Genomic DNA, 17,562 nt, shown 5'->3' on the forward strand with positions numbered 1-17,562 from the left:
GAAAGAATCTTGTAATAAATTTATTTTCCACTTATTATTTTATTGTGTTTTTTATTTTATTAAATTAAAATTTCATATTTAATATGTAAGGTATTTATTAAAAATGAGTTATATATGTAATGTATTCAATACGTACATTAAAGTCTCGTTAATTTTAATAATTCAAAATTTTTCTCATTTTTTATATAAATTCAAACTTTTTGAATTGTTAAAATTTCATATTTAATTTTTTTAAAATAAACTTATATAATACATGAGTCTCACACATAATTGAAAATATACATTGCTTTGTATTCAATAATTTCTATATAAGTCTATATTGACATACTTTTACTAGTTTTAGCCATCAACTTGGGCTCCATCTCAAACAAAAGCACAATATAATTATTCTTGATATATTAGTTTGAAAGGTCAATAAAATGATCCTATGGAAAATTACGATATATGGGTTAGAATCTGAGATGCTAAGGACACTTTTTATGGTATGATATGCCTCATGGCTTTGTGGAAAATTGTAGTGATGGTGACCATGTCCTCTTTCAACACGTGAATTTATCAAAATACATGAGCTCTTTTCATATTGGCAATTAATTACCTAACTGCCCCTTACAACCACATTACATCACTTAATTTTGAAAATTAAGTTAAATAAACCAGGAAGGTTTCTATTTTTTAATTACGATTTGCAGCTAAGTTTTTGTTTTTATTAAAAATTATGTTACCATGTATCTATGTCAAATATTCTTATAACTAATTGTGTTTTTTTCCTTCTCATGCGCGATGCGATGGACACAAATTAAACCAAGATAGACCCAAATGGTGAGTTTAAGTTCTTATAATTCTTTATCAAAATTAACTTATATATTAGAAACTAAAAACATGTATTATTTTGATATAATAACATAAACTGATACTTAGTTTTGTATTCTTTTTCAGCACCCATGTATTACAAGGGATACTATCATCTTTTCTATCAATATAACCCGAAAGGCGCTGTATGGGGCAACATCGTATGGGCCCACTCCGTATCAAAAGACATGATCAACTGGATTCCACTCGAACCAGCAATCGTACCATCGAAACCTTTTGACAAATACGGATGTTGGTCCGGATCCGCTACAATCCTACCCGGAAACAAACCCGTGATTTTGTACACAGGAATTATCGATAAAAAGCCAGCACCAGGCTATCAAGTCCAAAACTACGCCATTCCTGCAAATTATTCAGACCCGTTTCTCCGTGACTGGATCAAACCAGATGATAATCCGATAGTAAAACCCACTTATGAAAACGTCTCATCTTTTCGTGACCCTACAACTGCTTGGTTCAACAATGGTCATTGGAAGATGATTGTAGGTAGTAAACACAAGCATCGAGGGATTGCTTATTTGTATAGGAGTCGGGATTTTGTTAAGTGGACTAAGGCCAAACATACGCTCCATGACAAACCGGGTACGGGTATGTGGGAGTGTCCGGATTTTTTCCCGGTATCAGCATATGGGCAATCCGGATTGGATACCTCAGTGTTGAAGGGTGGTGTTAAACATGTGTTTAAGGTTAGCCTTGACATGACTAGGTTTGAGTATTACACGATAGGTACATATGACACGATTAAGGATAAATATTACCCGGATAACACTTCTGTTGATGGTTGGGCCGGGTTAAGATATGATTATGGTAATTTTTATGCGTCAAAGACATTTTTTGACCCGGTTCAAAACCGGAGGATTTTGTGGGGTTGGGCTAATGAGTCGAGTACGAGTTACGAAGATGTTGCAAAGGGGTGGGCCGGAATTCAGGTAATCAAATTGCTCATATTTATCTTGAATATATATATAATAGAATTTTAATCTTGTGTTATTATTAATATTAAAATAAACTTAATAATTATACGTTGGAATTTATATTGTGTAGTTGATTCCACGTATGGTATGGCTGGACCCTAGTGGAAAGCAATTGCTACAATGGCCAATTCATGAATTGGAAACACTTCGAGGTGACAACGTGCACTTAAGTGATGTGAAGCTTAACAAGGGCGACGTTGTTGAGGTCAAAGGAATTACTCCTGCTCAGGTTTGTACCTTATGCATTAGTTGTAGTACGTTTATATGATTATATCGACAATTAGATTAGATATGATTCATTTATGAGTGTTGATATGATATATATGATACAGGCGGATGTGGAGGTTATGTTTTCGTTTTCAAGCTTGGATGAAGCTGAGAATTTTGATCCGGAATGGTCGAAATTGCCCTCGGAAAATCTTGCTTTGGAGATATGTGGGATCACGGGTACTAAACAAGGAGGGTTAGGGCCATTTGGGCTTTTAACGTTGGCTTCAAACAAGCTTGAAGAATATACCCCCGTATTTTTTAGGGTTTTCAAGACTCTTGACAAGACATATAAAGTTCTCATGTGTTCTGATGCTAAACCGTAATATCTCTCTCTCTCTCTCTCTCTCTCTCTCTCACACACACACACACAAAAGGATGGAATTGTAATTGACTCAAAAGCGATTCATTGTTGCAAGGTCTCCTTAATTTCCAAAATATTGACTTTCATTTTGTTATATGATGTTCACAGTTCCACCTTGAACAAGAACGAGTACAAGCCATCATTTGCAGGGTTTGTGGATGTTGATTTAAGTGCAAAGACGCTTTCACTTAGAAGCTTGATCGATCACTCAGTTGTTGAAAGCTTTGGTGAGGGTGGAAAGACTGTCATAACATCGAGGGTTTATCCGACAATAGCAGTGGCCGAAGATGCACATTTGTTTTTATTTAACAACGGTACGGAAACCGTCACTGTTGAGAGTGTGGGTGCTTGGTCTATGAAGAGTCCTGAACTCATGAATTAGATTAGAGTTTAGTTAGGAGAGTAACTATTTTATGTTGCAACTGCATTTATGGTTTCGCTTGTTAATTCTTTAGGAACTTAATTCCAATTGATTTGTGTTTATTTGATTTTCTTTATGATATGAATTTTCCTTGATTTTGTTTGGTTGCTGAGGCTAGCATATCAACAATATGATATTTTACAAGATAATCGTTAAGATTTAAAAATTGGAAAATTTCATATATATCCTTCCTGATCGACTAAATATCGTATTTGTCCGATCTAAACTTTAAATATCATATTTGCTCTTCTTAATGTTTTAAAATATCAAATTTATCAAAATCTATTTTTTTAATAGTTTTTATTATTTAATAATTTTTTTACCATCTTAAAATAATTAAAACTAAAAACAACAACCAAATAGACAATAATACCATTCTTTTACAAAAATCACAGGTTTAATTTAATTCAGACAATGTTTTAATACTCCTATTGTCTTCTTCAAGTTGTTTTCCTTCACAATCGTCCTTCACTTAGGTAACACTCAAAATCACATGCTAATTACAGATGACCCTACAAGTAGAGCACCTTTCTAGATTTTAGCTCCTAACTCCCTGGTATTTCTTTCGCTTCTTGAGAAAATGCACAAATCCTTACTCTAGAAGCTTATTCTTGAACTCTTGGAAACTAATATGTAATAATAAAAACAAGAATGTTACTAACAAGAATGTTACTAACTCAAGTAATCTACAAATGAACAGGAAGATGAAGCTAAGTAATAATAATGATAGTCGATCTATTTCTTTTCACAAGGACCAAAAGAAGAGAGTGATGAAAATAGCAACAAACCAATTTTGTTTAGAAGTAGGTCAACTTATTGGCATATAATTTTGTTTTGTGAAAGTAATCAAATCAATCATTATAACTATATATGATCTTCCAGCTAGAAAACTCTATACAACAAGGTGTTATACCTGCAAAAGGCTCTGTTGCACCATCTCTTTTAGAGGTTAGCACAATCCTTTCTTGTTTTTATCTACTACTAAAAATATCAGTTTTTTATTGATTTTTTTATTGATTGGTTGAACTTTAACAAATTGGAAGAGCTTTTACTGCTAAGGGGTTTCAAGTTCTTGAGTATGTTGGAAAAGAAACTATTGATCTTTTGATTGCGGAATCAGGAATGGAAGTTGGCAAAAATATATGGTAAAGGTAGGCTTGAAACTGAAGAGGATAAGTTATTGGAGGAGGTAACATTTGACAGATGCTTTTACATCTATATAGGTCCAGAGCATATGGAGGTAGTATATTCTTTCATCTCTTTTTTATTATCAAATTAATTTTAGCAAATCAAAGTTTCTTGTTGATTTCCAGGAACTTGAGGCTTTGTCAAACCGTTATGCCTTTTTATTTAATTGAAGAAAAGCGAAGTTGTCAACTAGATGAAAAATCTGCATACAATGTGAAGCTTAAAAAGGTTCATCAACTGCTAAGTTTACAAACTGGAAGTGATGGAAAGAATGCAAAATCTGAAACGAGAAAGAATGTTGAGAATTTATCTTATGGAAGTTATGATGAGATCAAGAGTTTTCATGGTTCGAGTGTAAGCAAGGCTGCATAAATGGCGGCAGGGTAATCTCCTCTTTTAACCTTACTCAATCTAAAACCAATCTTTATACAATACTAATGCATTAGCTGGACTTTTCCTCAAGTGATATTGTTCTAAGAACTGGTGGCTGACTAGATTCTCTTCACTCTGATGCTTACAAACGATTACAAGAAAAAAGTGGCCAGAGGCAAGAAAAAAGATGGTAGAGATGACTGTACATGCGATTGTGAAGAAGACACCTTGAGGAAGATGACCAGTATTAAAACCTCATCTGAATTAAACCTCTGTAAATGTAAAGGAAGGGTATTTTTGTCCATTTGGTTATTGTTTTTAGTTTTAATGATTTTAAAATTGTAAAAAAAGATTATTGAATTATAAAAGTGTGTGTGTGTGTGTATATATATATATATATATATATATATATATATACAGAGAGAGAGAGAGGAATGATCATTTGAGAACTCATAGTTTCCCGAGAACCCGAGAACTAAAAGTGGAGTGTTGATCGAAAAAAAAAGGATGGCCAAGATGCATTGTGGTATTTTTGTAAATAAAGAGAAACTTGTAGAGGTGGGTATCTTAACTTAAAAGTGCAATGGTATTATAGGAAACACAAATGTTGCTCTATCCCGATGAAAATGTCTGTACGTATTGTCTTCCATCATATTCGTAGCGTCCGTGTATCGTGTCACAACTAGCATTTTAGCTAGGAAAATTCTATTCTCAGGTAACCATTCAACTATTGTAAAGCATGTACTCTAAGTGAATATCAATCAATGCCCATTTAAATACATCTCTCATGTTCAACAAAGAGTTTGAAACTCTAAATATTCCGGTTCAAGTCTATTCTGGTCTAGGACGTTCTTATTGGGCCTAATGGACCAATAAGTATCCAAGTTGACTATTTTGGGCCTAGAAACGCTAAATGGGCTCTAAATGGACACGCATTCATAAAAATCAACATTTTGGGACATAATGGGCCTAAAATGGATTAGTTTACTCCTAATGGGCCAATTTGGGCCACAACAAATTCCAATAGCCCTAATGTACCCTAAACCTCTTTAATTTAATTTCATTGGGCCGTGAACATATATGAGGGCCCAATGGGACGAAAAGATAATTATTGGACCCCATAATTTCGAGTAAAGACAAGTAAAGGCCCAAAACCATTCAACTTCTTTCTTCTAGCCCAAATCTTCGGCTCGTATGTAAAAAAAACCATGAATGGATGATGAAATAAGGAGATAAATTAGAAGGGTGACAACACACAATTGAAAGTCTAATGAGCAGGTGCAAGACCGAGCACCGCCTGCAGTCAAGGAGTCCAAGAGTTAAATACTCGTTCGAAGTAACATAGAAGTTACAGTTATTACCTAGGATGAAGAGATAACGTATGGAGTCATTATACAATCCTATTTCGTTGATGACTCCGGGACGTAATCATCCTAAGGGGGAGATAAATGTAACACCCGTAGATCCGGGCTAGTCAATTTAGAGGCAATAGGGGTCGAAAACGACTTTTCGACAAAAGATTATTAAGAATAAATAATCTCAACCAAGTTTTAGTATATGTTACAAGGTTTTCGTACATATAAAGAGTGTCGAAATCCGAGTTATAACGAAGAAGTTATGACCCGTCGAAGTTTCGCGACGGAACCGACACGATACCGGGAGGCGTAAATAGTGAATTTACGATAGAGCGAGATTTAGCCTTAGAGATCTAAACGAAAGTCGTAGTATATGTTAAACCAATAGTGTTCATAAAAAGAACATCCAAATCTGACTTCGTATGAGGGAGTTATGATTTTTCTAAGATTTAGCATAGCAGTGCACAGCCCGAAATCTAAATTTTAGTTCGGTCGATTTTAGCCAAAATAATCTAAACGATAAGTGACGATATTGTTAATAGGAATTAAACGATAAAAAGACAGTCGAAAACGGAGCTCGTATGCGAAAGATATGGACGAAGCTTAGTCCCTACTCTTCGAGCGTTGCGAATTCGATACATTTTTGTAAATCTGAGATAGAGTGAGAATTAGCCGACAGGATCTAAATGAAAGTTGTAGTACTCGTAAATACCAACACATGGATATAAAGAACGTCGATAATAGAGCTCGTATGCAAAAGTTATGGACGAAGCTTAGTCTCTACTTTTCGAGCGTGACGAATTCGATACAGTTTTGTAAATCCGAGATAGAATGAGAATTAGCCAACGAGGTCTAAATGAGAGTTGAAGATCTCTTTAATAGGAAATTAACGGTAAAAATACAGACAAAAACGGAGCTCGTATACAAAAGTTACGGACGAAGCTTGGAGACTACTTTACTATACAATTCCTATAAATAAGAGATGAACTCTTCATAATTTCCTCACACCTTCAAACCTTTCTTTCTCTCTCTAACTTCTCTCTAACCTCCCTAAACCCCTCCCAAGTCTAGGGAACCTCCCTATCATGAGAAGAAAGCCCCGGAGCGCCCGACGGCTCCGAGAAGAAAAGCTTTCGGCTCGGAAACGCTGCTCCAGCGAACCCGGGTTTTTAATAAAAACCCGTTGTAAGTGAGTTACGCCTATACTATATTTAATATAGCTTTTATTTAATTATAGTAACATTATTAGGACCTTAAAATAATTATTTGGGTTATTATTATTAGTTATATTGAGTGTTATTTAACGCTTATATAATAGTAATAATAGCTAGACTATTAATTAGTCGCGATTAACGTTAAAACTAAACTCTAGTGGTATTAATACTAGGTTTTGGTCAAGGAAAAATTGTTTTGAGATAACGAAGTGCTGTTCAAGTACCGAGTCACCACCTAATCAAGTGAGTGCATAGTCCCTTTCATCTTACACATAGATATGAAGTATTTTATATAAACTACGTGCTATGTGTGCATATTATCTGAATACTTGCTGTCTATGCTAGATGAACGTTTTATACATGTTTTAAAGGATTTAAACTGTATATGTATGTTATATATACAAATATGTTGGGCATGACATGGGTAGATGAATGATGAGAGATAAAAGATGATGTGAGTAAACATTGGCAGCTATGGACTTAGTGCCTAATAAACATCGGCAGCTATGGACTTAGTGCCTATTGGACAAACACCGATAGCTATGGATTTAGTACCTGTTAGGAATTGGTAGCTATGGACTTAGTACATATTAGATAAACACTGGTAGCTATGAATTTAGTACCCGATGAGTAGACTATAGCAGCTATGGAATTAGTGCTTTACGAACGAACATTGGCAGCTATGGATTTAGTGCCAGTCCTATAACCCTGGAAGTAAGGGACTTCGGAATAAACAAATGCAGGATACATGACTCTTAGGATAAATCCTTAAGAGTAAACAAGATAATAGGGATGGGTAATTGGGTTGATTCTTTGATTGTTTAAACATAATAATTATATTATTGTGGGTTGAAAACCCTATGTACTCACCAGGTTTCCCAACCTGACCCACTCAGTTTATTTATATCACAGGTGTTGATACGAAGTCACATTACACTGAGAGATTAAAGAGATGTAGATCACTAGTGTAAATAGATGTAAGTTCCGTTTATGCTTATGTTTCTGTATTGACGATGACATCCCAAACACTGTAAAATGAATAAAATACGTTTCTTGGAAAATGTTTTGATAACGTGTTTATCGTGTTTTTCTGGGAACAAATTTCGCAACATCTTTATGAAATGAAGTACTCTGATTTTTATAAAGCATAAACAAAATCGGTCTTTTCTGGCTGTGAAAATTAGGGATGTCACATATAACAACCATATTTTCCTAAGGGTCAAAAGTGTAAAATTTGGCATTTTGGGCCTTAATGTGGGCCTCATGGTTTATTGAGCCCAAAATTGCAAAAATATAAATCTTTGGGGATTGAAATGTTATTTAAACAAAACTTGAGCCAAAAATAAGAATAAACAAGATTAGGGGCTGAAAACAACACTTATCTCAAAATTTGGGCCAAAAATGTTAAGTTTGCAAAAATGGGCCGAAAGTGTCATTTTATGAAACTAAGGGGCTGAAAATGTAATTTTCTGCAATAATGGGTCGAAAATGTGAAAATATGTATTTTTGGACCAAATCCGTAAATTACTAAACATTTAGGGCGAAAATATAAATTTTTATAAATTTGTGGACAAAAATGTTATTTTTGATTAAAATGGACCAAAAATGTAATTTTATATAAAAATAAGCCTCTCAATGTTAATTTAGTTCTTAAGGGACCTAAAGTGTAATTTTATTAAAACAAGTTCAAATTACAAAATTCGGACGTATCACGCTAGAAATAACATTATAACAATACACTCGCTTTTCATAACATTATGAATAAATTTTTCCAACTAAACAAACCATACTACAACAAACAAACGAAATACAATAAGGGTACGAATATTGGGCCTAATACTTCCTATACATGCTTATTGGGCCTTCGTGATCCGTTTGCATGATTAATGGGACCAATATATTCATTTCATGTGTATTGGGCCTGACCCAATTACATGCGTAATGGGTCTAAATTATCCTTTACATGTTTATTGGGCCTTAGTGACCCATTTACATGATAATTGGGCCTGTAATATTCATTATATGCTTAATGGGCCTTAAGTGTCCTTCTGCATACCTAACAAGCCTTGAACAATTTACATGTCTAATGGGCCACAATTGTCCTTTTTCATGTTTTGTTGGGCTTTGTCATTTCACATCCATATATCAACTAGTGTTTGTAAACTAAATACATATAACGTTATACATATTCATGTGGAAATATTTGGGATCTAGTGGGACTTGTCGGTTGACATCACCGAGTGTATGGCCGTAGCCTGTAGTTATAATCAGAGTCTCCTGGAGGGAGAATGAGAGTTTGTGTATAGATCTATACATGGCGACCTCCCACGCCTTAGTTGTTCGTTACAGCTAGACTAGGCCAATCTAGGACATCAAAACCTTGATCAAATACTGGCGTTTGGAAAAATGACAAGACAGACAATTTAGTCATTATCATGCATGGTTATAACGGCTCACATAGAGATTCAATACCATCTTAACATTTCGGAGATTAAACCCTTCGATTGTGTCAATACAAAACAACTTATACGAAGATACAAGAACTATAACACTTTTATAAATCATAAAATATCGGATTTTCTGGGGGGAAACACTATTAATCATTACCTTTTTCTCATAACAGATATAATACAAGGAATTTGGATTTTTCATTTACACGTGATTTTACAATGAAAATAACACATACATTTATACTTAGTCATTACATCTTTTTCAAAGAATTTTATAGAAAATATCGGATTTTCTGGGTTATGCAACCAATACAAAATTTTTCAATCAAACATGCTTATAAACTCACCAACATTACATATGTTGACCGTTTTCAAAATAACTTATATTCTCAGGTAATCGTTAAGCTGAAGAACCATCAAGAGTATTTTGGGATTTCTTGTATGCACGTGTCAATTATCGTACAATTTATATTTTCGAATTATGTAATGTAAAACAATGTACTTGATGTGAACAATGCCAGTTGTAATATGTAATGTTGGTGACGATTGTGTTATGTTTCATGTATATTCATTGTGATGATATTTCAATCTCTAGTCACACGAGCCCCCGGACGTTTCACCCGTCTGGTTCAGGGGTGTGACATATCAGATCATCATACCAACCACCTCCATCTCATCCGATCGCCTCCATCTGCATATCAGAATCGATTTCTCGCCTTTTGTTTCGATTTGAATGCTCTGGTCGATCTCTTTCCTCTAAACCAATCAAGTTTGGTGAATTTGTTATGCATTACAGCAATCAGAAACAATCGTAAATCAACTTAGGTTCGTATTTTAATCCTCAATTAGAATCCAATGCCTCATGTTGATTGTGTTTCTTGAAACTATTTTGCAATCGTTGATTATCTTTTGATTATTTATTTATGATTTATGTAACAACCAAAAATACGACCCAAAAATTTTTGTTTTAATAATAATAATAATCATGTACTGATTGTCACATCATAAAACCATGTGTCAAATATCTCAACTCATAATAAAATGTCATGAGCATTTGTATCAAATCAAACTATGAATCAACAAACTCCCAGGAAATAAGACTGAAGCGGTGGTGTGTGTAATGCCATCATCCCAAGCTCTTCCCTTTACTTGCAGAAGTACCTGAAACCAAACTGAAACTGTAAGCACAAAGCTTAGTGAGCTCCCCCAAACTACCACATACCATACAATAACATATAACACATACTGGGCCCTTGCCCACTGCATCAGACCGAAGTCCGGAAACTGCATCAGACCGAAGTCCGGAACTATCCAGGGCCTTGCCCTCTGCATCGGGCCGAAGTCCGGAAACTGCATCGGATCGAAGTCCGGAACTGAATGGGACCTCGTCCCCTGCATCGGACCGAAGTCCGGAACTAACCAGGGCCTTGCCTTCTATATCGGACCGAAGTCCGAAAACTAACTGGGCATAACATAGTATAGCATAAACAAATCATCTAGCATGAACACATAACTGCATACTGCATCGGATCGTATCCCGGAACACCTAATCACATAAATCTTGTCTGTGCCACGAAGGCATCAAACATACTATCTACTGCATCGGACCGAAGTCCGGAAACTATTACTAGCTAAACGGGGAGACATTGTGGCCTTAGACCCATTCCTACTGAAAAAGGAACTCACCTCGTAGCCTAGCTACTGAAAGAACTGCTTCGGAAACTGTCTGCTGCTGCTCCGGTTTCACCCCGGCTACAATTTCCATAAATACCATCAATCAAACACTAATAATAACACTGAGGGTAAAATGACTATCTTACCCCTGGCCACAGTCAACCTACCGGTCAAAGTCAACTTTCAGTTGACCTGACTCGTCGAGCTGGGTCACCAACTCGTCGAGTCCTTACTCTCACTTTCTTGCTTCTACTCGCTACTACTCGTCGAGTTTTGGCACAAACTCGACGAGTTCCTCTTTGATATTAACAATCAAACAATCTGCATCCAACTCGCCGAGTTGTATGAACAACTCGTCGAGTTCTCCTTCAACGGATGAACACTCTAGCTGTGACTCGCCGAGTTATATGAACAACTCGTTGAGTCTGTTCTTGAGGCATGAAGATTGCCTTGGACTCGCCGAGTCAGGGCATTGACTCGCCGAGTTCTTCCACGAATGAGTTTACCCCTCTAGCTCACCGAGTCCTTCTCTCACTCACTGGTTCCACTCGGCATAACTCAAAACGGGAAAAACAGGGGACTCGCGACTCGATTCGCCGAGTCTGAAGAATGACTCGCCGAATCGTATGCATGCAAACACTATATACTCGATTCTGCTTGAAACCAGTCCATTCCATTCATAGATCTGGGTTCTAGGGCCTTGATTAACACTTAAAGTTTCCAACTTTACGTGTAAATAACATCAAATGAAGGTTTTAGGGTTCAAAGCACACTATAAGAGTAGATCTAGAGCTTTCATGCAAAATGGCTCCATAAAGGTACTAGATCTAAGCTTCTTGAACACGAACCTAGCTAGATCCGAAGGCTAAACATCTCAATGAGTCCTCTATGCTACTACCAAACCAATAAATGGTTCAAGAATAACTTTAATGTCTTTAAAAAGGGGATTTAAGCATGGAAACAGAAAAGAGTCAAGACATACCTTACTAAACTCTGTAATTCCACAAGGATCTAGGATCTCCTTCTTCTCCTCTTGATCTACCTTCCTTCTTCTCTCAAAATCTTCAAAGAAACACACCAAATCACACAAAATGCTAAGAGGGTTCTAGGGTTTCGAGGATGGTGCTCTGAGGGGTGGTGGGGGCTGACTTGAGGCCCCAAAAGTTGTTTAAATAGGGTGCAAACCCTTGAATTTAGGGTTTCATCCAAACTGGCGGACTCGCCGAGTCCGGAATATGGACTCGTCGAGTCGCCAACTTAAACGTGCTCGAAATCCCGACTCAACTCGACGAGTCTGGCTACCGACTCGTCGAGTCCCTTCAGAAACTTGAAATATCACAACTGGTCTCTCGACATAATTCAGGCTGCTATCAACCTGAATATCCCCAATGGGCACTACTGCCGACTCGTCCACCAAACACTTCCTCAACTGAGAAACATGAAAAGTGTTGTGGATTTGGCTAAGCTCTGACGGAAGATCCAATCGATAAGCAACCCGACCCACCCGAGCCAAAACCCTAAAAGGACCGATGAACCTGGGGCCCAGCTTGCCCCTCTTCTGAAACCTGATAACACCCTTCTAGGGTGACACCTTCAGGAGGACCATATCGCCCACCTGAAACTCCAAATCTGAACGCTTCCAATCGGCGTAACTCTTCTGCCGACTCTGCACAGTCTGTAGTCTGCCACGAACCTGCCGAATCAACTCTGTCGTCTTGAGCACCACTTCGGTGCTCCCAATGACTCGCTGACCGACCTCGCCCTAACAAATCGGGGTCCTGCACTTCCTCCCATAGATCATCTCGAAGGGAGGTCGATCAATACTCGTGTGGTAACTGTTGTTATATGAAAATTCCGCTAACGGAAGATACGTATCCCAACTGCGACCGAAGTCTAGAACACATGCCCGCAGCATGTCCTCGAGAGTCTGACTCGTTCTCTCGCTCTGCCCGTCCGTCTGAGGATGGAAGGCGGTGCTAGACGAGTACTCATCTCGTCGTGAAACCGCTTCCAGAATCTGGAAGTAAAACAGACATCTTGGTCTGACACCACTGAAACAGGCACTCTATGCTGTGCCACCACCTCTCTCACATAAATATCGGCTAACTTCTCTGCTGATATACTCTCCGTGATCGGTATAAAATGAGCACCCTTCGTCAACCGATCCACTATAACCCATATAGAATCCACTCCACGCGCAGTCCTGGGAAGCTTCGTGATGAAATCCATGGTGATGTCTTCCCATTTCCACACTGGAATGTCTAACGGTTGCATCTTGCCATGAGGTCTTTGGTGTTCTGCCTTAACCTTCCTGCAGGCCAGGCACCTCTCCACATACCAGGCGACATCCCGCTTCATGCAGGGCCACCAATAATAAGGTCGAAGATCTCTATACATCTTCGTCGCCCCTGGATGAATGGAAAATCGAGACTTATGAGCCTCATCCATCAACACCTGCCGTACTCCGCCCCAGTACGACACCCAAACTCTCCCATGAAGGGTCAACAATCCTCTACTATCATAATCAAATGAAGCTACTCGGGCCATGATCCTCTCACACTTCTGTCTCTCCTCCTTGAGGCCCTCTACCTGTGCCTCCTTGATTTGCTCCACTAATGGAGTAATCACCGTCATCCTCAAACAAATGTCTCTGATCAGGGCCGCTACTGCCTTGCAGCTCAGAGCGTCGGCCACTACGTTGGCCTTCCCTGGATGATAAAGGATCTCACAATCATAATCCTTCAACACATCTAACCACCGCCTCTGCCTCATGTTCAGATTCGGCTGATCCATGAGGTACCTCAAGCTCTTGTGATCTGTGTAAATGGTACAACGGACCCCATAAAGGTAATGTCTCCAAATATTGAGGGCAAACACCACTGCCCCCAACTCTAAATCATGCGTAGGACAATTGGCCTCGTGAGGCTTCAACTGTCTCGAGGCGTAAGCTATCACACGGCCTCGCTGCATCAACACTGCTCCCATACCTGTGATCGAGGCATCACAGTAGACTACGAAATCCTCTATTCCCTCTGGCAGGGTGAGAATCGGCGCCTCGCATAATCTCTGCCTGAGGGTCTCAAACGCTATCTGCTGCTCAGGCCCCCAACGAAACGCTACCGACTTCTTGGTCAGTCGGGTGAGCGGTACTGCTATCTTGGAGAAATCCTGGATGAATCTCCTGTAATACCCTGCCAAACCTAGGAAAATCCGAATCTCAGATGGAGACTTCGGGACCTCCCACTGCATCACGGCCTCAATCTTGGCCAGATCTACCAAAATACCCTTCTGGTTGACGAGGTGACCAAGGAACTGCACCTCGCACAATCATAACTCTCACTTGGAGAACTTCGCGAAAAGTCTCTCCCTCCTCAAAACCTCTAGCACCTCTCTCGGGTGCTCCTCATGCTGCTCCTGAGTCTTGGAATACACCAAGATATCATCTATGAATACTATCACAGACCGATCCAGCATCGGCCTGCACACACGGTTCGTGAGGTCCATGAATGCGGCTGGAGCGTTGGTGAGCCCAAACGGCATCACCACAAACTCATAATGACCATACCGGGTCTTGAAGGCAGTTTTCTGCACATCCTCGCCTCTGACTCGCATCTAGTGATATCTGAAGCGTAAATCAATCTTGGAGAACCAAGACGCTCCCTGAAGCTGATCGAACAAATCATCTATCCTCGGAAGTGGGTAACGGTTCTTCACCGTTACCTTATTCAGCTCCCGGTAATCTATACACATACGGTGCGACCCGTCCCTTTTCTTCACGAATAAAATCGGTGCACCCCAGGGCGAACTGCTCGGCCTGATAAATCCCTTGTCTAGTAACTCTTGTAGCTGCGTAGACAACTCCTGCATCTCCGAGGGAGCCAACCGATACGGTGCCTTGGCTATCGGAGCCGCACCAGGGATTAGATCAATCCCGAACTCAACCTGTCTCTCAGGAGATATCCCCGAAAAATCCCTTGGAAGTACATCCGGGTAGTCTCGCACCACCGGAACATCATCAATTGTCGTCTTGCCCTTCCCAAGGGCATCTAAAACATAGGCAATATAACCAGCGCAACCCTGCTGGACATAGTGCCTCGCTCTCGCTGCTGAACACAGAACTGGTCCGCGATGTGGCTTCTCACCTTGAATCACTAACTCTCCCCCACTGGGAGTGTGAACCCTCACCAACTGAAGCTCACAATCTATCACCGCCCCATTGGGGCTCAGCCAATCCATGCCTACTATAACCTTATTCCCTCGTAGAGGAATAGGGATCAAGTCCACCGGAAACTACTCATCGAATAACTGTAGGGAACACCCTATGTGTACCCTTGCAACCTAACGGTCCTATCAGCTGCTATCTCAACCTCAAGTGGACAATCTAGCTCCCCTGGAGCTCTGCTAAACCTCTTGCTAAGAGCAAGGGAGACGAATGATCGGGTAGCCCCCGAATCAAACAACATTGTAGCTGAAATGTCGTTCACTGAGAATGACCCTATACAAAACATATAACCATAAGAAACAACCAATAAAAAAATGTAGAGATAAAGGAAAGATACATACCCATCACCACATCAGGAGTCGCTCACGCCTCCTCTGCCGTCAGCTGAAGAGCCCTACTCTTCGCCACCGGCGTCTCGACCCGGCCCTGACGGCCATCTGTAATCCTCAAAGTAGCAGGAACAGGTGCTGACACCTTCCCCGCAGCAGCTAAACTCGGGCACTAGGACTTTTTATGTCCCCTCTGATTGCACTGGAAGCAAATCAGATCTGATGGTGCAATGGTGGTAGTAGTGGTTGTACAATCTCTGCTCATATGCCCAGTCCGGCCGTACTTGTAGCAGCCGACACTCCCTGCCTTGCACGCCCCATCGTGCAATCTCCCACACTTGCCACACCGACCGTGGCTCTGCTGACTCCTAGCTCTGTGATCTGAACTCTTGGGCTTTTTTCCCGAATTCCCTGAACCTGGAGCCGCCTCCGGCTTCCTCTTCCTCTCCATCTTAAGTTCAATCTCTCTCTCTCTCTCTCTCTCTCTCTCTCTCTCTCTCTCGCCCTAGCAATCATGTCATCTAGCGTCTTACAGCTGGATCGGCTCACGAACTGGCAAATATCACTCCACAGCATCTCATGATAACGAGCCTTCTTCATTTCCTCATCAGCCGCGTACTGAGAAACGAGAAGTGCCCTATCCATGAACTTGGCGGTAATTTCCGCCACTGTCTTTGTAGTCTAGGTAAGATCCTGAAACTCTCTGGCCAACTGCTGCACCTCAATGACCGGTGCAAACTCTGCCTTGAACCTGGTAGTAAAGTCAGCCCAGGTCATAGCATCCAAAGCTGCTCATCCCCAATGGCATGACCAACCTCCTCCCACCAATCCCGCTACCTCAGCACGGAAAGTGCTCAACCTCTCGTCCATCAAATCTAAGATGCCCTCCTTGATCGAACCGAAGATCATAGGAGCCTACTCAATTATGGTGCGAGTAATCTCTGAAGAGAGAAACTCCCTAGTCTGCTCATCCATCTGCCCAGCCTCCGGGTTTGGTCCTGATCCCCCTTCGGCACCTGAACTGCTGACTGCTGGTCGAGGGCACAATACTACCATTCTGAAAACACATCATAATAAACTTCAGGATCATAAATATATTTCGAGGGATCACTATTATCACAAGTTTCCAGGTCTCATCTCAGCTTTCCTTGATTCGAGTACGGATCCTCTGCTTTCAGTAGTACGGGCCCATACTACCTTCCACATCTATCCGTACTTGGTCAAGTACTGCCTCAACTTCACCAAGTCACTTCTACTACTACTGATCTCTGCTACTCTCATCCTAGGCTTGCCCTAGGGAACTTCTGACTCCACCCAAACCAATCCTCAGCTACTGAAGGCCTCCTTGTAATGCCAATTAGCCACCACCTGAATACCATCACATGCAGTGAGGCTCGGATAATCCTTCGAGTAAAAGACTCGTCCCTACAACGGTTAGACTCAAATGAGAGTTGCGCAGTAGGGCCAAATCCAACACTCTGAGATCATTCAACCTTGATCACATGTGAGGTGACGTATTCACCTAATGGCTAACTCTCATCACTTAGAGTCCCACAAAGCACAAAGTAAGCAACATTTGGATAAAGGATACATACCCAGGCAAAACTATTCTCATAACAAGAAATTGTACTAGCATACAATGCTATGCTCATACTATCAGGCATAACCTACACAGGCTATCCTATTACTGTCTACTCAATACTAGCATGAAATTCTTATCAAGCTGAAACACATAAAGCAGGCACATAAGGCATCCTCCTAGATCCTTAGTCCTATACTAGCATGCTGTTCTACTGAAACTGAAACTGAAACTAAAACTGAAACTGGAACTAAAACTGAAACTGTAACTGATGATCATAAAC

The 17,562-nt window shown here is 39.9% G+C and overlaps 1 protein-coding gene across 1 annotated transcript; it reads left to right on the forward strand.

Annotated features, from left to right (window-relative positions):
* The first annotated feature begins 387 nt into the window (after positions 1 to 387).
* Positions 388 to 2,991, forward strand: LOC111902010 (beta-fructofuranosidase, insoluble isoenzyme 2). Its single transcript, XM_023897881.3, has 5 exons — positions 388 to 819; positions 937 to 1,799; positions 1,915 to 2,073; positions 2,177 to 2,433; positions 2,584 to 2,991. The coding sequence occupies exons 2-5, from the start codon at positions 942 to 944 to the stop codon at positions 2,855 to 2,857; spliced, it is 1,548 nt and encodes a 515-aa protein (XP_023753649.2). The 5' UTR covers positions 388 to 819; positions 937 to 941; the 3' UTR covers positions 2,858 to 2,991.
* Positions 2,992 to 17,562: the final 14,571 nt, after the last annotated feature.

The sequence above is a fragment of the Lactuca sativa genome, chromosome 8 (assembly GCF_002870075.4).
Source record: "Lactuca sativa cultivar Salinas chromosome 8, Lsat_Salinas_v11, whole genome shotgun sequence".
Taxonomy (NCBI): domain Eukaryota; kingdom Viridiplantae; phylum Streptophyta; class Magnoliopsida; order Asterales; family Asteraceae; genus Lactuca; species Lactuca sativa.